The sequence below is a fragment of the Argiope bruennichi genome, chromosome 6 (assembly GCF_947563725.1).
Source record: "Argiope bruennichi chromosome 6, qqArgBrue1.1, whole genome shotgun sequence".
NCBI classification, from domain to species: Eukaryota; Metazoa; Arthropoda; class Arachnida; order Araneae; family Araneidae; genus Argiope; species Argiope bruennichi.
Window position 1 is genome coordinate 75,977,645 of NC_079156.1, and position 21,735 is coordinate 75,999,379.

Here is a 21,735-nt window from a genome sequence, read left to right on the forward strand (position 1 = left end):
TACAATATTGGACGTATCCCGTCGAAAGCTTTTGTCACTCACTTGCTGCTGGAAGTTTGAAAAATAAGTAATACCTTTGTACTTAATTGTTTTACTGTACCAACGATATTCAGACAGATTTTTTTCAATTATTATTGATATGAAATAACAAGGGTAATTATCTAAACTGTATTATCTTTTTTAATTATCATTTTAATATGTATTAAATACATTGATTCCAATAGATTTAATGAGTTCTGGCGGGAAATTCTTGCTGAATCTTTTTGATAGAATCTAGCCATTCGTGTTCTGAGCTGGTATACTACTAATTTTTATCGGAATTTCTCTAAAAAAAAGAGCGTTTGAATTTGAAATCTATTTTGATACTTTCCTTGAATTTGCTGCCAGTCACCCACCACCCAAACCAGCAAGAGAAGTATTGCTTCTGGTAACACTAGTCATAGTATTATTTACCTTGTCCGACATCTTAATATTTGCCTTTGACTGCATAGCATTGTTGGTACCCCCACCCTTCATAAGCACCCCGATCAATCTCAATGGACATTCTCATGACAACATAGATGTAAACTGAGGGATGGAGTCCTAAAGACCATCACCGTCCAACTCTTGTAAAAGGTATTTTCCGTCATCGGAATTGATGTAACTCAACCGCAAACTATTGCTAAACCAACAGAGAAGCGAGAACCAGATTATTTCTACGTCTCCTCTCTTCCACCAGATTATTTCTACCTTTTACTGGCTAGAATTTTAATTAAGGATGAATTTGCATAATTCGGAATGATTTGTTCTCGTTGTGAACAACCGACCACCTCGCCACCACTGAACAGAACAGTACAGACAGGATTCGTTTGTAGCCGACTGCTCTCTTTATCATAATCCATCCATAACATTGGCCCAATTCATCAAACTGGCACCTTTTTCAAGGCGGCCCTCCTGCTATAAAGTGGTCAATTTCTGACCTTCCTCCTCATCTTCCTTGACTTTGATCTAAGCATGACTTGGAAGAATTGTAAAAATTTTCAACACAAAAATTTCAAACTCAAACAAAACTTGTTTTAAAATATGCAGTTATTGTAATTTTGATAACAGATTGCTGTTTACAAGTCATACAGCTTTTAATTACATTTGAAACAGAACTTCTTTCTCAGAATCCTAAAAAGCTTTGATTTGAAATTTGTAGGAAAAAAAATGTACATATATATTACTTTACACTAGAGAACATCAACATTTTTTATTCTTTGGCCCTTCAATTTTTTTTTATCTTTTCCATTTCATTTTCTACCAATATAACACTCAATCCCTATTTTAAAATATAATCATTACGATGCTGCTGATTTTCTAACTCCGCTTTTTCTCTTTCATAAAAATGAAAAATCCTTCGTAATTATTTCGACACAAATCAACAACGCGAGAAGACATGAAAAATAAAGAAAGAAAAGACAGCTTACTTTTTACTAATGGCTGAAAAATCTCACCATCTTCTATTATTCAGTCCACTTCAGACAAAAAGGTCTTACTTCATCTCACTTCGCTTCACCGGCTAATTTATCCTCGACATTAGAGATTATATCGATAACGGTCAGAACCCCTCTTTCGGAAGATCGCCTCAGCCTGAAGTGAAGCGAGTGGTTTCATCAATCTAAATTTAACAATTTAAATATCCATCAATACAAAATAGCATTTCTTACGGATACCAAAAGCTTTCAGGGGAAGATAAATTACGAGGAAGACGACGAAGACTCTTTTAAGAGAAGAGGTTATCAAAAAGCGAAAAAAAAAGTCTTCCCACACCGTTGGTTCGTGTCTTTTATTTTTTACTTTCGAGAGCTTTTGGCGTCAACTAGATAAAAGAATTTAGGCTTTTAGGGATTTTTTTTTCTTTTGCTCTTTAGGTTAAGGAATATACGTACTTGAATTCGCCTTTGAATATCACTCTTTCTGTTTGTTTTAAAAACAGGATATTTAAGAAATTATTTTGTTTAGACATGACAAAATATAAAGTTTTTTCCATAGTTGTAATGTATTGTAACAAAGCGCAAAATAATTTCTAATTAAGATTCACAAATTTTCTATTGTTCCGTCTATTTAAAAAGTACATATACAGTGGAAATGTTTTTTATTTATCAAATATTTTGTTAATCTTTTTAAGATATACCAATTTTTTCTGAATGCTTATTTCTAATTCGAATGCTTTTAATTCAAATTTGTGGTAATTTGGCTTTCTTTTTCTTCTCTCCGTTTGGTTTTCTCTAATTTAAGTGCTGAAATTTTATCTGTAATTCGAAATTATGCACTTATTTTTTTTCTTCTTATTTTTATTTTATTTTCTCTTATTTTAGGTATTTTTCAATTATTTTTATTTGTTATCCATATATGCTGTCAAAACTTCTTATACTATCTACATTTATTAGATGTTTATATTATATTATAATATATCATATCATATTACGTTACATGATATTGTATTATTTTATATATTATATTATATTATATTATATTATATTATATTAATTTATTACACAGATATAAACATTTAAAAGATAATATTATGATAAATTTAGATTTAAAAAATGTAATAACCATGAGATTTAATTTCTATATTTCACGCAAAAAAATTAATTTTAAATAAATGGTTTCAAAAAAATCTAAAAATTCACAACAATTTATTGACACAGTCTAAAAATTCTAATCAAAATTTTGACTAGTGATACAATGGCCAGCTTCAAAAATTTGGTCTACACTACATCAGTACTCAAAGGAGTTGAAAACGTTAAAACATTCTAAGAAAAATATTCTAAAATAAATAAGATAAATGATGATTTATTTGTATAAATTAAACTATATGAGATTGGAAATCAAATGAAAACACGATATTAATTCATCCTAAAAATATTGCAATAGAAATCAACAACTTGTTAGACTCTACAACTTCTGTGAGCCTCTAGGCAGTTTGTTAATTATTTTTGTAAATTTGACAATCTGACTTGGTATCTAGGTAGTGAATACTTCTATTAAATTAAACAGACCTGGCTTATCAGTCTAAGTCTCTTGTAGGAGGAGTTTTCGCTCGACGGACACCTCCTAAGTTATTATATCTCTCCTAACTTACTTATCATTTTTATAAACTTACTAGCTGTAAATTACAGTGTCTTAATACGACATCGTAAAAAAATCGTTCCGAGAGTTTTATAAGGCAGACTGCAAGCCGAGAGTTATTTAATATGGCAGGTAATTCATTCTTGGAATTACAGATGTTTAATAAAAAATGGTTTCGGAAATTTTTCATTAGATTTATTAAAAATTAGTTGAAATATTGAGACTCTACTCAGTAACTTAGGAGAATTTAATTATCCAATTTTTTGTGCCAATTTAAATTATTTTTTTGATTAGCTTTTTAATAATACCAGTTTCATTTCGGCTCCATTTTTTTTTTTTTTTTCCATTTTCATAAATTTTTCAAACTGTTGTTAAGAGCATTTTACAGAAATACTTTTCATTATTGTAATAATTATGCTTTTCTATATGCGTTTGCAACAGTATTAAGTTTTTTTTCTATACGCTTTATCATTGTCATAATTAATAGAATTCCTTAAAAAAAATAATATGAATGAATTCTGAAATATTATTATGCTACGATGGTTTGGAGTAAAGGATCGAATCTCCCTTTCTTCTCCCCATTCAATTATCCTTTAAAACATGTTGGACATAGCAGGATTAGAAAACGGCTGATTCATTTCAAAATGAAGTGACTGAGTATAAGCCTAATCCACAATGAAAGACTGATCAACGAATACTTTCTCTAATCTCGTTATAAAACCTGACTGCTCGGGAACAGATACTGCAAACAAGCTAATATTAAGGGCATCAGATTTTTTTTCCTACTGTTCCCATCGCGTCACTCTTAATTCGTAGCGGACCAACAGACAAGGTGTCACACCCTCCCCCATTCTTTAATTCTTCCCTTCCCTTATCCATCTAGAGCACTAGCTATCTCTAGAAGAGCAGGAATGCTCCTGGATAATACAAGTCAGTCAGACCCCCCCCCTCCTCGATATAATGGAAGAGGGCTACTCTGTCCCTCACCTCCTACCGATGTTGATAGCGGCAGCTGCGCCCGAGCCTTCCGCCACTGAGTCACAAAGCCTCTGGGGTCAGCTGGTCGCCGCCACACACGATAGCTCGATGATTCCATTCCACCCCCTCGCGAACATCATCAAACCATCAACCTTTCACTTCAACCCTCTCCCCCTCACTCGCTCTCTACACTTCACTGATAGTGGCTACCGTTTGCCATTTCATTGAAAGAGGTGCCAGTTAGGTTGCTGGATTTGGCTGGTGATCGCTGTAAATGGCGATATAGGAAAAGAATAAAAGGTAGATCATTGGAAATGGAACTTGCTTTTTTTCATTGTACTGAAAGGAATTGAGATAACATTCATTGTACTGAATTTAATGTACTGAAAGGAATTGAGATAACATTCATTGTACTGAATTTATTGTACTGAAAGGAATTGAGATAACATTCATTGTACTGAATTTATTGTACTGAAAGGAATTGAGATAACATTCATTGTACTGAATTTATTGTACTGAAAGGAATTGAGATAGCATTCCGTTTGGTCTGGGTATAGCAAACTTCTTACTAGAATTGGAAAAATATGTATTTTCTTCATTATTTAATAAACATGAAACTTCTCAAAAATGCAAAGGAACTTGGTTAATTCGAATATTTTTCGTTACAAACCATCGGTAATTTTAAAGTTATTCTGCCTGTTAAATTTCATATTAAAGTAACTCTAAAATATCGCCTGTAATAGGAATTTAACTTAGTTTATTCAAAATAAAAACAGTTTCTGAATTTTTTTCCCCTTTTATTCTAAACTGAAAATACTTTAAAAGTACATTCATTCTCAATGATCTCCAATAAATAATTTTTTCTGATACTTCATTCTTATGAAGAGCTTATAAAGAACTTTGAGCGCATTAGTAGTGAAACTTAACTGCTAATTTTGATGTTATATTTACATTTTGCTGCCTTCAAAATATTGGATGATGCTTTTTTTATTATTTATTTATTGACTGAAATTATTAATTATAAAATTATATAAAAATTTAATTATAGTTATTTTCATTTTACTAATAAAAGGATTTACTTTTAATAATTAATTATGAATTATTTATAGAAACTATTACAAATAAATATTCTTTACTATCATATTAATTTTTAAAAAATTGTTTTCTCTTTTGCTTTTATTAGATCCAATCTTCTTTATTCCAATTATTAGGTAAATCTATTTTTTTAGTCGTCTGGTCTCTTATACTTAATAAAGTTGACCTGTATGGCAAATTAAAAATAGTTAGAAATTTAATTATTATCATACCTATCTTAACTAATATTTCAAATTGTTAAGAAATCAAATATCAGAGTTCCAAATTTTCATGCATCAATTCGGAGCTGTTATTATATATATTCTTATAAAATAAACAAAAATTATTCACTTTTCTTTGAACTTAAAACAGATCATCTTATGAAATAAACATTAGTGCTTTTCCTGGGCTTGAATCTAATTCTTAAGTCATTCATAATGAGTTATTAATATTTATATTTTGTTAATAAAATATTTTCATTGTTTAAATGGTTATTAAAACTCTTAAAATTCGTTATATATACAGTGGTGGCCAAAATTGTGGACACTTTTGAAAATCGTTATGTTTTTTTAACTTTGTATGCTTATAGAAAATGTTATATTTCACAAAATGCCAACTCTTACATATCATTTTAATGGGAATTTACTGCTTATTTCAATACAAAGAGCAGAATTTAAATATTTGCATTGCAAAAAAAGTTATTCTTACTTTAATCTGAATAACAAACACATTGATGAAATGTATTGTAATTTCTAACTTTCCTGACAAATCACTGCTCTTATTCCGGGAACTAATCAAATATTAATAACTGCTAGCAGAAGCTGACATCATGTTTAAAGTTGGAACAAGTCATTATTGTGCTTTTTTCTGCAGAAGGAAGACTGTTTTTTATGTAATCAAATTGTAAGTTAGAAATTTTTTTAATCATTTTAATATATAATTTCAATTTCTGTAAATATTTCTAATATTTAGTTAAGAAGCAATGGCATCAAATAAAAGAATATATTGGACACCTAGAAAGAGGACTAAGATTAATGTGTTACAAGAAAGTGGTCTTTCCTATGCTGAAATTGCAAGACAGATGGGTGGAGCAATGACTGCATCTGGAGTCCGAAAGTTTTGTTTACGATATCAGGAAACAAATTCAATTAAAAACAAAGCAGGAAACGGCTGAAAAAGGTGCACCGCGTCTTCTGATGATAGAAGAATAAAATTACTATGTCTCCAAGATAAAAGAATGCCATCAGCGGCCAATTAAATGATGCTGGCATTTATGTCAGTTCAAAAGCAATCAAGAGAAGATTATTAGATGTTGGACTAAGAGGTAGAAATTAACAAAAAAATCCTTATCTCAGTTTACAGCAGTGTATAAAAAGATCACAGTGGGCAAATGAACGCATTAATTGGACCGATGATCAGTGATTTCAAGTTATATGGAGTGATGACACAAAGATTTTGTTATTCGGTAGCGATGGCGAAAATATGTAGGACATAGAATAGGCGAAGAGCTACATCCTGACTGTATTCAGGCAACTATGAAGAACTCAATTAGTGTTATGACTTGGTCATGCATGTCAGCAGAGGGTATTGGTCTCCTTCGTGTTATCTATGGGGCATTAAATACAAGAAAATACATTGACACTATTCTAGAGACAAAACTTATACCTTCCGTCAGTGATCTCTTTCTCAACAACACATCATTTATTTTTCAGCAGGATTCAATTCTTTGCCACACAGCAAAAATATTGAAAGCGTGATTTAGTGCAAAGCGCATTGAATTATTATCATAGCCAGGAAACCGTCTTGAAATCAAAATTACAGAGAACTTATGCACTGTTTGAAAATTCTTGTACATATGAAGCGTTCATCAAATAAAAGAGAATTAATTGAGTCTATAATTGTTTCCTGGCATCCCACAACAACGAAGAAAGAGCTTAAAACTGTCCTCAGCTCAATGAAACATCAGTGTGAAGTTGTAATAAAAAATAAAGGCTACCCTACTAAGCACTGATAACTCACTGCAGTCATCAACATCTAATGTATCTCGATAATTATTGCAGCTCAACTTTTTTTGTACCGTAAATATTTGAATTCTGCTTTTTGTATTGAAATCAGCATTAAATTCTTTCTAAAATGATATATAAGAGTTTGCATTTTATAAAACGTTACATTTTATATAAGCAAACAAAGTTAGAAAGCATAAAAATTTTCAAAAGTGTCCACAATTTTGGCCACCACTGTATATATATATTTTAAACAGATATAAATTATGTTATTTAGTATAACAACAGAAAACAATATCGTATAAAACACAACATAAAATACATACACGGCAAAATTTTCCTGCAATTATATATGGTGAGGAATGAGTACGAAAGGGATGTATTTTAAAGGAATAATTACTTATTTTAATGATGATAGCATTGATTATTCTAACGAGTTGTTGGCTTTAGAAATGGCTTCGTTCAAACTGGTAATATATATATTTTTTATGAAATAATTAAAAATTATCTTTGCATGTGGTGGTAAAATAATTATTTAGATTTCTCACTAATTATTTTTTGAAGCTTTTCCCTAATAGCTTTCAGAATAATCATTATTTTTTAAAACTTGAAAAGAAAATAATTAGAGATATCTGTTTTCATTTAATCTATTTTGATTAATTAAACCTTCCGAGAAATTTATAAGGGTTTGGATGATAAATTATTTTTCATTAACTAGTAACAGATAATTTATTATGAACATAAAATAATTACATTTCATTATAATGATGAACATAATTTTTTTATTTTGTATTAAACTGATTATTTTCGATTTATGATGTCTACAAAATTGTGTAGGAATTAAATAAAAATCCGCCAGCGGCACATCAGAATATCTGCTAAATTGACTCTTATAGGAAGATAGAGATAGCTTTTATTTAACAATGGCTTTTTTTTATCAGGCAATGTATATATAAAAAACTGTAATAACCAAAAAAAACTGTTACTAGGAAATAGAATATAATAAAATGGTACATGAAAGCTATTATATTTGGACACGTTTTTACACTTAAATCTTTTTAACTACATTCAAATAGAAAAATTTGAATGGAAAAGAGGACTGTTAAGTTATTTATGACTCTGGTTGCTAGCTGGATGAAAACTTGCGACAAAAAACATTAATTAGAATATTTTTCATTCATTTTATTTAACTTTATAAAGAAAATTTAAAATCATAAGTTGTACATGTAAATCCAGCTGTACAAGAAGATAATAAACTTTACATCCACAATTTAATGAATGCAAATGAAATATATACAGGCAATGATAAATAATATAATTTATTATTACCAATTTGAAATCTTGAAAGTATGGACATTTTGTACTAACATACATTCTTTATAAAACAATGAAATAAAAATCAAGTAATTTAAAAATTCTACTGTTTGATTTTTCCCATTTTAAGATTTGATGTAGGTCAACATACCACATTTCATTTTCCTTGCTTTCTATATTTTGAAGTTATTTCATACTCAAACATAAGAACACACACACCAACGAATTACTAGTCCAGTAATTTATTTGGTCCAAAATTTTATGTACATATAAAATATTATTAAATCTGGGTGTCAAGTTTCATCCATTTATGTCATTGCATTTTTAGAATACTCATGTTCTTTTGTTGTAACAGCCCATTTGCAACAATCCAGCTATCCAAATTCGATATAGATGTATAGTTTTGATGTGAAAAACACCTGCCAATTTTTATTTCTCTAGCTTGATAAATTTTAAAATTATCGTATTCACAGACAAACTAAATTCTAAAAATACCACCCATCCCCATTTTTTTTTCGTTTTTTCTCTCTCTCTCTTGCTTAAAGTAAGGCTGAAAAGTGGGGAATTCGTGAAAGTCAGGAAGTCGAATATTTTGACGTTTCCAATAAAATCTCTTTGCAAAAGAGAACTTGAAAACTGCTCATTTTACTTTTCCTTACTTTCTGCCGGTGGCGGTGTTTGGCTTCGTTGGCGACATTGGTGGCGGGGTTAGGCTTGTCAACAGTGGAGTCCGTGTTCCTATCAAGACAGAAAATGAAAAGGTCCACGTGCACGGGGAGTAAAGGGAGATAGATGATAAAAGGATGCTGGTATCGATCCGTTGCACTTGTTTACTCTTTTGGAACTCGAAACGATTGTTTCCCCCTCTTGCTTTGAATGTGATCTGAACCTGCAAGAATCGACAGTTGAAACAAAGCTTACAAAATGTCCATCTTGACAGGTGAGTTTGCTACTATCCATGATTTTGTCCAACAGAAATTGTGTAAAAAAGGGTTTTCATTTCCCGTTTGGAATTGGAAGTGCGAAAATGGCTGTATATCTGTCCTCCATGTTAGTGGTGTCGAAAATGTTTCGTTTCGTCTCATAGTGAGTGTGGAAAAATTGCTGCAATGTTCCTCCACGTAAATTGTGAGAAAAGAAGATTATTCTCAATTTTTCATAAATAGCCGTCGATGAAATTGTTTAAAATGAAGATTCATTTCAATTCGTTGTGATGGCTGAGCAATACTGTGGTACTGCACCATGTAAACTATCTAAATTATAACTCTTTCCCTCAAATTTCAAAGAAGTTCTCTAATTATTCAGGTTTAGAAAGCAATGCTCAGTTGAAGATTCCGCGTGCATTTTTTCTTTTTAGAATTGAGAGGAGGGGAGGAGTATTCATGACTAGTATCAATCTTCAAGCCCGGCATGAGGTGGAAACATTTAACACGTTTATATCTCTTTTCAAAACGAAAAACCTTGAAAGGGTAATAAAAATGACTCTTTTTTAATCAGTAATGACGAAAAGAAGTGAAAAGAAATCATATTATATTCTGGAGTCCCCACGGCACCACTTTTTCAATATTTGTTTTTAAATTATATTTTTTTAAATGTTCGTCACATTTCTGTATCTATTTATCAAACTAATTGGAAAGAAAAGATATTTGTATAAAGAATATAAGTAGGAGTTGTTTTTACGCTTAAATCTTTTTTATTTTTTTATTTAATATATTATTTATCATATGCGGAGGATTGATAAATTGATGTCAAATTGACCCGCCATCGTGTAGGAAACACTCGCTTCACTCAGTGTAATCTCCCCTTCAGCGAGAGAAACCAGATTTGCTCTGTTCCACATATCATATTGATTTTAGTGTATACATATTTGACTTGAATACCCTATTTTTATTGCTTATCATCGTCTCTAAAGTTGCAAGATTCGATAAGTAAGAAATTCCACTCAAATATTGTTAATTTTTTAACGTTATTAGATATTTAACTTTCTACTTTGTTTTTATTTATTTTACATTTTGATAAATATAATTTTGAACAAATCTTTTTTTTTTTATCATCATATTTTCATCAGAAATTCGGTTTGTTTTTTATAATTGCATTTTACTTATTTTAATGACTTCATTCTTTTACAAATCTGTTTGCTGTTTTTTTTAATCAATTGCTTAATATAGTTGGGTCTCGTGGCATAAACCAAACAACAATAAACAAACATTAGCTTTCAATAATGGATATTTGATGAAAAACAAAAATAGATTGAATTTCATTTCAGCAATTGAAGTTATTTTTAATAATCATACAAGAAAAATAATTTTTTTTCAAAATATCATCAAAAAGACAGATGCAAAAATAATGTCATTAACTGTTATAATATTTTTTTACAATTCACTTGTTAGTTCCATTCTTGTTAATGGGATTTTTGAATAATTTTTATATTTTTACTAGCCGCCATTGGCGACCAGCCGGTTCGCCAATCTTAATGTTCGTTAAAATTTTAATAATTAAATATTTTATGCAATTCCTACTTTAATAGCTTCTTCAACAAAATATTTTAAAACTTCAAATTTTGATAGTCATATAATTCACTCATAATATTATAAACGCCTTCATTCATAACGTAATATGTATCTCTCTAATTTTCTGTTAGTTCTCGTAGAATTTATGCTATAAATTAAAGTGGAAAGGATTAATCTGCAATTAATATAATAATAATTTTTACTGAAACAAAGTATTTTTTTGTAATATGATTACTGAAAACAGTCTCTGAGCGTTTAAACTTTATGGGCACTAAAGAATATCTTTCCTAATTTATGTAATATTTCAAGAATTTGTCAACAAAATATTCTGAGATTCATCATGACCAGAACGATTTATTAACAATGTTTCATTTTAAATGAATCAAACACTAAGAAAATAATACGAATCGTTTAAAATAATCGTTTGAAAACAGGTTTAAAAAAACTAAAAAAACAATGTACTTAAAACTATAAGCGTATACAAAAAATATATAACTAACATAATTACAATTTAATTAAAAAAAACATGCAACTAACATAAAAAATAATTTAAATCATTCGTTGATAATTGTTGTCATGTCAACAATCAGAACACAATGCGCATGCGTGAATTTTCAACGCCAGTTACGGTAACACAAATGCGTGAGTTTTTCTACGCCAGTTAGGGTAACGCTATGCAGAATAGAAATTTTTAATTTCCTTTATTCTGTTTTATTTTAACTCAAAAGTACTTAAGAATGAATCTGAAAGATCGATTAATTAACAATGTTTAATTTTAAATGCATCAAAGATTAAGAAAATAAATAGAATCATTTCAAATAATCAGCCGAAAAATCTTAAGCCTAGCCTCATGACTGTTGGGGAAAAAAACTGAAGCCGTACTCATTTGGCGGTGGGGAAAATGAAAAGATTTTTTTGGCGGGAAAGTTAGTTTTTAATTAATAATTAAAATTCTAATAAAAAATTCTGAAAAAGAGCTATCCTATCTTTTAAGTTAGATCAAACTGCACACGGTGTGCAAATTTGATTAAAATCGGTTAAGTAGTTTAGGAGTCCATCGCGGACAAACAACGTGACACGTAATTTATATATATTAAGATGATGGACCTATTTGCTCCTTCTTTTTACTAATTTGTCAATTCCGGATTTAGCACTTTTAGGCACAAATGCGATTTAATTTCTTTCGGAAAATGAAACCAACAAAAAAAAAAAGAAAGAAAGAAAGAAAATAAATGGCTAAAACTATTTTCTCCAGCCATTATATTTATTAGATATTAATCGCCAACTCTTCCGCCGGATATATTCGTTATATTTTACTTTAGATAAACCATTCAGATATAACCTCATATTCATGATTCCGCCAAATCATTAGTTATGAGAGCCGCGTTGTTTTAATTTTCTTATATATGTTTTATTTATTGTGTGCATGAACCTCTCTAATGGTGCCCAGTCGCATAACATCAAAGAAAGCACTGTTGCAAACATAAAATTCCGGCTCATCTATATTCTAAATTTCGTGACATCGTAACTGTAGAGGTTTTATTATTATCATGATTACTATCCATCATGTAAATAATGCAGATATTAAATAGAATCCATCTTCTTTAATTGTGAACAATGAGAGAAAATCGCACGATTTAATATTTGATGAAACAGTGAAAATGGTTTTGAATTTCGGAAACAACAACGTAATCCGTTGTTGAAAATTAATTTAAAAAAAATGTTTTAAAAATTTACGAAAATTCCGAAAAATATCCATCCTGTTTTCAAATTGTTGTCATTAAAAAAACTTTAAATTTTGAAACATTGTAAATTTTTTTTTTCTTTTGTGTGTGCGCAATAATAGTTTCGGAAGATATCTTGAAAAAATGGCAAATTTTACCTTATTTTTTTTATTCTAATTTAAAAAATTTAAACTTCTCCAAGGTGCACATTCCCACCCTTATGGCGTATATTGGCCAAACGATCAGACTTGCAAAACGCCAATATACACACTCATACACACACGCGCACGTTCATCTTTGTTATTAGCTGTTGTTGTTTCTTATGGCGCTTGCCACTGACAAGCCCACTGTTACGAAGACAGCGATTTTAAGCCAAAGGGTGAGCGTCTCTTGTTTTTATAGTAGCGCCAACTAGGGCCAAGAGTACGACTTTGCTACTCACGCATCACTCATTCGCTTGCACACCCCTTTTTTCCAGAAGGGCACATTCACACATCGTACAGACAGAACAACGGAGGAACAAGCATGCCCAAACCGGGACTGGAACCCGGGACGCCCAGATCACGGGGAAAACGCACTACCCCTTTTCTAGGACGCCAGCTTATTATTAGTAGATATTTGAAGAAGGAAATTCTGAAAAATAAACATATCACCACTGCTAATCCAAGAAACATTTTCTTAAAAATATCAATTGATAAAAGAAATCGCTAAAAGGTTTAGCCAGTGCATACATCACTTCAATCTTCTGAAAATGCTATCTGTAAATGAATCTTAATCAATTTTTGTTTCAAATCTACCTCTCACTTCAAGATATAAAAGGATCTAATTTTACAAACTGTCTGCCCACAATACCAGACCCCCGCACTTTATTTAACCTGAATGGAATGGCGAACAATCTCCCTTAAAATCCAGGCATTTGAGGCAGCATTCAGCGGAAATTGAGAGGCACCTTGTCCACTCACATGTGACCTCCGACGCTGGAGAGCACCTTATTAGGTCTCCGCTCACCCCTACCCATCCATCCCTTTATGGAATGCCGACAGAATGGTGGGAACAAAGGAGCCGACTGCGTTGCCGTGACAACGGGAGGGAGAAATCCACTGGAAGTGACCAGAGGTTCATGGTTTGTTGTATTTTGCACTTTCTCATGCGTTAGAAGATTCGCTGTGTTTTATTTGCTTTGATTTCGTTCTTATTTGTAAATACAGAATTTTGAAAATTGATTTTTCATTAATTTTTTAGTGTTAGAATCCTAAGGTTTTGTTTAATTTTCAATTTAAAATCAAATAAAATTTGATTATACTAGCGAAAATTAATTTCAATACAATTTTGATTTCAAGACAGAGACGCTATCTTACAATGAATTTGAAGAAAAAATTGCTACATGATTTCATAATATTATTATGAATTAATAAAATGTAATAAAGATTAAAAAGTAGAAAAAAAATATCAAAAACAAAATTTATAGTTCCCCCAACGGAGTAATTTTGTGCATTAAGTTGCAGTAGGCATAAAATCGTGTCATTTTAATTACCCTCCATATGTTTTGTTTATTATAACCATAAATATTACTAATGTACTGATTTCTCATGTCATTATACGGCATTTGAAACATAACTAGGAAGGTAATTTTTTAACTCCATGATAACCTTCGAAGTACACACATAAGTGGTATTGATCTTCCTTTTTTATATTTTTCATACAAACTGCATAAATAATAAACAAAATCTTTTTTCTTTACTTCTCAACAATGGAATGACTTCATGCTATTAAATAAATGAAAAAAACAATGAAAATGCTATGAATTTCATGGCAAGAATGAAAACTATTGCTGAAATTGATGTAAAGAATATTTTAAAGAAAGCATTTAAATCCAGTGAATAAATCGGAAGGCGATTAAATTATTATCATTAAAAAGATAATTTATTTGTAAATGCTAACAGTGTAAAAATAATTTTTGTCCAATAATATTTAAAAAAGTTACTGTGGAAAAAAATCTCAAAACCTCGTTTAATTTTAAATCAATTAAGATTTTACACAAAAATTTTTAAATGTAGCTAGCTCTTCATTGAATATTTCCACTTGTCAATGCATAATGCATAAATGTGACAAATTTGGTAATTCTTGATCAAATGGTGTGTCCTATAAAACACTAATATTTCATACCCCCCCCCCCAGTATTTTGTTTCCTGATTTCTTTTAAGGTAATCAGGAAACGAATTTTCAGTCTTAACGCATAATGTTTGAATGGCATATGATAAGACGATGACAGTGTGATGTCATGTGAAGTTGGAATACAATTTCTGCCAGAATCGGAATTGAAGAAAAAAACTTGGCATTATTATTGTATTATATTATTCATTAAATAATATCATGGTTTAGATTAATCCATGTATTCGATTAAGATATTTAAATGCCCCATAAACTTCTGTTAGGATGTTTCAACTATACATTTTGTTAATTTCTGTACATTCAAAGATTTAAGAACTGTGTTATATGAATCACATTTCTTACAGGCTTGCCCCATGGATGCAAACCACCTCCCCTGTCCATGCAGCACCCTTGCAATCCACCTCAGAAGCCCCGGACCATGGCTGCCGTGTCGCCCCTGCATCAGGTTGTGCCACCCCAGCCGAACATCCCATCTTACGAAGGTGGCAACCTTGCTTTCAACACAGCAAACAGAACCTCCAGTTTCGCTGCTGCGCTCAGGAAGTTGGCCAAACAAGCTGTGGATCCTGTTTCCGGTAAGTAATGGGCATATGCAAAATGTTTCAAAACCCATGGCACAAACTTTAAGAGATGATAGAACATATTTGGACACGTCAAAATAATCATATAAGCTTGATTGTAACACAAGAAAACGTTCGAAACTTCAAGATCACTCGATTTCTCATGCCTGGACTTTTTTCTTAAAGTATTTTTTAAATAATCAGATCAGTGATGGCAATTCTGTCGATTCTGAAGAGAATATTATGTTATTAGTTTTCTGCAGTTACAGTTACAAACCTGAAAAATATCAGTTGTTTCCATCAGTGTGCAGTAATCACAACGTTGGCAGTTGAAATAAGTATAAATGCTGGCTTCCGAATTTTTAAGCACAAATTACAGCCAGGAATTAGTCATTTCCAAATTTATAATTTGGTTATATATAATATATAAATTGCAAATTTGTTTCATCAGGCATAATTCTTAAATTCTTGGCATTTTTTCATCCATTTCAAGCTATACTTTTTACTTTATAATCATTTCAGAACATAGTAACAACAACTTCCTGTACTTCGCCATTTGATTTACCAATACACATTGTATATTGGCTCATACTTAGTTAACTGCGTTTTTTGACTTTTGGTCTTTATATGAAGAATATAGAAATAACATTATTTATTAAGTTCGAATGAAATATGCTGTCAGCAACAATTCAAGTTCACTGATCATGGAAGGCTATGGTCATCGATCGACCATCATCGACAAACAACATTATATTCAGGATTATTTAATTAGTAGTAATGGTACATCTTGCAGCTTTTCCCATTCTATCAATCAATTTTCATTGTCCATTCAAAGTATTTCGGTAAGCACGCTTATTTTTTTTAGAGTATGCGTTTGTTAGTGTTATTATTTATTATCCATTGTTATTTATTGTAATATCACCAATGCCGTATTGTTAGTCTGCTGTACTGTCTCTTCTGTGCCAACTCCAATATCTTCTGTTTCACACCTTTGAGTAGTATGAAACAATCAGCAAAACTGCCTAATATAAATTTTAAAAAAGCACTTCTTGAAGCAATTTTTAAAAATTGCGTTTTTAATCAAGACAAAATTTATAAGTTAAAAGAAACATTTGTACTGGAATGTTTATTTTCTAGGGAAGTTATGAGAAAAGATCGACATTCCTGAAGGGCGGGGATACCACTAATCAAGAGGGAAAAAGCACTTTTTAAATTGTAATATTTACTGTTTCTTTGTCTTAAATTACTGCATGCACTCTTAAATTATAATCTGTATAACTGAATTTTTAAAATTTGTGCAGCAGCACGTAGAAATATTTGCTTCTGTCATATTTATGAATTCCAAAAATAAAAAATGTGGGAGAAAATAATTCTTATTTAAAGAATTACATTAATTTTACTAAACGACTGTATCAAATTAAAATTATAATAAATTGTGATTCAGCAAGAATTTATACGAATTTGTTGATAGCGGAAAAGTACGAAAAAAGTACTGTTAGTCACAAGCAGGAAAAGAAAAAGAAAATTAAAATGTCCTATTTTAAATTATTCAAGACAAGATCTGCATTTTTTGATTTAGTCAAACTAAATAAAATGGGTAATAAAAATTGGTGGAATTATTTTAATTTTTTATTTGTCATTTATGAACAGTGTTATTATTATTCAACTAAGAAATCCACACGATTTTTATGCCGAAAAAATACCATTTATGAAAAACAAATAAACAAAATTTCCTAAGAAGTTCTATATTAGAAAGCGTCCCCCCCCCCGATTACTTTTTCTTTGTTTATCTTTAATTATATAGACACTTTTTAAGGGGGCGGAAAAAATCTTGAGAATTTCTTTTTTGAATAATAGTAATACTATTCTTAAATTATAAATTAAAAATTAAAATAATGCATCCAATTTTTATCATCCATTTTACTGTGTACTATTAAATTATAAAATTATAAAAGTTATTATTAAATTATAAAAGGTGATAAATTGGATAATTATAAAGTATTGGATAATTATTAAGTTAAATTTCTTTGTCATTATCAATGAGAAACTATGAAAAGTCATTAACAAATTCTAAAATAAACTTACAGAAAAGTTCAACAGATGTTTTTTTTAAGTGTCCTTTATAAAATAATAATAATAATAATAAATAAAAAAAACATTTAAAATTTTTTATGTTAAATATTGTTATACACATAAACTTTAATTTACGATTCAGTCGTACATAATAAAATGAACATTAATTAAATGGTATGTATTATTACTTTTCAACAAAAAAATTCTCATAATTTTTTTTCCTACTGAAAAATTATCGCTACTATTATAATCAAACAAAATAAAAAAACCTCTAAAATTCTCATATTCATATGTTTTAGCTCTAATCTTCTGCTAATAATCAATTCTAAAAGGTGGAAATTTTTATTTATACATTACAATAATGCCTTTAATACCTACTTTCTATTTATAACACATTTCAAAACAAAACTGTTTATCATTCAGACCAAATTAAGTAATACTCATTTTCCTTCTAGGAGAAAAAGACCTGACCCAGATCTCCCCAGTCTCCTCCCCGGTGCTGAGCCAAGGATCTCTGACGCCCAAGAGAAGCGTCTCGAACGCCCAGCCGCCCCCTCAAGCTATGTTCCTCACCAATCACCAAGTATCGTACGCCGCTTCATCGCCCCCGGTCATGACAATCGCCCCCAGTAGACCCGTCGCCACACATACTTCCGAGAGCAGGAAGGTTGGTGCCCTTTAAACTTATACACTCTCTAGTGTTTTTGTGTGTATTTATTTATTTAGGGATGAATTGTAATAAATATTTTCAATTCTTTCATTCAGCTGTTGAATTTAACCATTAAGATATAAACAAGACTTTTCAAACTCAGTCATGTGAAACGATGACTTCATAATTTCCAGTATGAAAAATGTCCTTAGAGTGATAATTCTTTTTATGATTATTCTTATAGCATTGCTTGGCGCAATTCAGCCAGAAAATAGCTCTTGTGCCACTAAACCCCAACAACAACAAATCTAATAGCATTGTTTTGAGATGTTTGTATCAACTTATTTTGTTCGTTTTTTGCCGCATTCATTTGATTTGCCTCGACTAATTCTTATTTTGAAGCTCAATTTTAACAGCACCGTTTTATGAAAGTTACATCACAATTTTTTTCGTTTGTAGTCATGCTTGCTTTTTTTTTAATGAGTTTAATTAAACTGGCATTTTGAAATTCAATTTTATTAGCATCGTTTTGTAAAAGCTATATGACATTTTTTTTCGTTTGTCTTTTTTTCTTTAGAAGTAGATTGATCCCTACTTTGAAATTCAATTTCAATTTTGGAGTTCAATCCTCATTTTTGAATAAGGCATATGATAATTTTTTTCCATTGCCACCATGGCGATTGGTTTTTCGATGCAATAGATTGATTATTAGACTAGCCATGGTTTTGAGCTTCAATTTCAATAGCGTCATTTCATAAGAGCTATATGGCACTTCCTTCCTTCGTTTACAGCTATGACCGTTTCTTCTCGAGATATGAGTAGTTTAATTTGATTAATGTCCTCTTTGAAGCAACAACTTTTGGGTTTGCCATCGTTGTTTCAATCTCGGTTAGAAGAAGACAAGGAAGCCATAGGTGTCCTTGCATTGCTCTCTTTGAATATGCACAGTATACTAACATAGATTTTCAATATGCGAGTTTAACATGCTCCAGGCCCACAGATATATGGAGAAATCAAATCTCATAACAGCAATTCGCGCAGCATCAAGCCTGTAAGAGCAATCCTTTAATCTCGCTACTAGATTGCCCTGGCCATACCACTTAACAAAAATTATATTTTTTATAGTATTTATTCGACTTTTATTTAATATATCTATTTGTGGTTTTATTCAATACAAAATTTCAATTCGTGTTAAAGTATCTTTTCAAAATATTTAATGCAATTGTTCCATTGTAGGTTATGGATTTAAGCAATGTACAGCAGGGGAATAACTCAAGCACATTAAGTAATGGTCATTTACAGGACTCCCTTGGGGTGAAGATGGACTCTTCCAAAGGTCCTAGGCCTGCACATTCAGAAAAGTGGGATGAGTCGAATATGCCAAATAAAGGATTATCTGGCTCAACGTCTTCTTCACAATCAAGGTAAATAAAAATAAACAATAACTGTTGTTGCTTAATTTAAAAGTTCATAACGCCGTCTGACATTACCTTAATTTTTTTTGGAATTTCCAATGCTTACTTTTATTCTTTCTTTATAGGCCTCATGCAACCATTGCACCTCTACCTAGGCCAGACGATTCCTTAACGTCGTCAAGGGGATTTCAACCGTATCGGGGAACAGAGGAATCTCGGAACACCCTCCCTCACCATTTGTCCCTCTTTGAGCATCCCCATCCAGCCGCTTCCTATCCGTACACCCCTGCATTCTTGCCTCCCCCACATCTCTCTCATCCAGCATATAGGTAAGCTTCCTTTACTAAAATGAGAAAATGGTATGTTGTAAACAATCGTAGTTTTACAATCAGAAACGGATAATCCTTTCATTTATTTCGAAATCACTATTGAATAGCGCATCAAAGTGTGTTCAGTTTTGAATGAATATGAAATACCAGAGTTTTGAATTCAATATCAGAGACTGGGTAAAAATGTATTTAGTTTTGTCATACAGAGTTGAAATGTCTATTATCTCTTTATCATAGACTAACATTAATTCAGAATACGATACATTTTTGAAGAAAACAGCATTGAATTTCTGCTGTTTATTTTAAGTAAGCAGAGATGTTGTTTTTTAAATATATAATTAAGAATCGGCTCTTTGCTCTTTCTTTGCATAACTGCGACTAGTTATTTTAATACAACAGAATAAAACCTAATTTTTTTCTAATTAGGATTCAGTTTTTAGTTGTTTTTGGAATAAATAATAAATCAGTTTATAAATCAGCATCTACCCGTTATAATCAATTTATAAATAAAAAATAAGATATGTAAATAGGAAGTTTATCTTTTGATGTTTTCTTTTCAACAATGTTTCAAAATCTCTATTACAATGTATTTTAAAATTTGCTTAAGTTCACTGTTTTTTTAAAAAAAAATCGAACATAGGCTTATCAACAAACTTCAAAGCCTATCTTAGCAAAGTACCAACAGATGAAAACTCTATTTTGTACTTGCAGAAATAATGACCTTCAATATTGGTAATATATTACTACAATATTGTGCAAATTAATTGGGACAAATATACAAATTTTCCGATATATAGTTTAATTAACATAAGTTCACTTGCATGCATGGCATGGCACTTTAGTTGAATATATGTCCTCCTATATCTAATATTCTGTATATTTTTTGGCAAGGATTTCACTAATTTAGAACGAAATATTTTTAATATCGTCATCACGAAGCTAAACTTTTACGATATTTTTCTTAATGTTTCACGTTATTGAGCAGTCCACATATATATCAATGCAAATATCCCACTATAACAGTCATTGATATAGGTACGGAAATGTTAGAAGTGATTCCGGAACTTATTGATATAATTCCGTATAGTATTTTGAAACCTACCAAAATTCTGAAGAAAAAAAATAGCTTTATTTCTAATCTCATCACATATCTGGCGCATTAAAGATCTAACGTTAGAGAAAATACCGGGTGTGTCCCGATTTCCACAGAAGCTGCCACGATGTGCGCAATAAGGTCCTCATCACTGGGAATTTTTGGAAGTTTCGTACACCATTGATTTGACGTACCCCCAGAAGAAGTAATCAAAGCAAGTGAGGTTTGGCTATCGAGCGAGCCAATGCACTGCACGCCACCCCACCAGATCCACTGTAGATCACACGTTGCATTCAGGTTCTATCGTGTACACCAGCCAAAGACTTCCCAGCATTTTTTCCATACTAAGAACGATAAACATGTTTTCTCATCTTGTTCTTGGCCTTCCTTTCTTGTGTTTTATGTCACTACCAAACCAGGAAAGCGTTTCGACCAAGTTTCCTGAACTCCTGAAAGTTTCTAATCTTTGATACATCCTAGTATCCTGAGTTTACAGGGTATATAATCACCCTGATACACCCTGGTATCCTGAGTTTACAGGATGTATAATCCCCCTGATACACCCTGGTATCCTGAGTTTACAGGATGTATAATCCCCCTGATACACCCTCGTATTCTGAATTTACAGGGTGTATAATCCTCCTGATACACCCTGGTACCCTGAGTTTAAAGCGTGTATAATCCCCCTGATATACCCTGTATAAATAAGCCAAAATTAATTTTCAAATCCTCAAGTTTGGATATG

At 31.0% G+C, this 21,735-nt stretch overlaps 1 protein-coding gene across 2 annotated transcripts in view; it reads left to right on the forward strand.

Moving 5' to 3' along the window:
* The window catches only part of LOC129972908 (genetic suppressor element 1-like), a 149,005-nt gene that overhangs the window by 99,051 nt on the left and 28,219 nt on the right, over positions 1–21,735 (forward strand). Inside the window, exons 1-5 of one of the 2 annotated variants that reach the window (XM_056087222.1) lie at positions 9,344–9,405; positions 15,216–15,446; positions 17,960–18,171; positions 19,390–19,577; positions 19,694–19,897. In XM_056087222.1, coding sequence (XP_055943197.1) covers positions 9,390–9,405; positions 15,216–15,446; positions 17,960–18,171; positions 19,390–19,577; positions 19,694–19,897 — 851 coding nt within the window. In that variant the 5' untranslated portion in view covers positions 9,344–9,389. Of the gene's footprint in view, positions 1–9,343; positions 9,406–15,215; positions 15,447–17,959; positions 18,172–19,389; positions 19,578–19,693; positions 19,898–21,735 lie in introns of those variants that run through there. The other variant, XM_056087221.1, reaches the window with a different exon arrangement.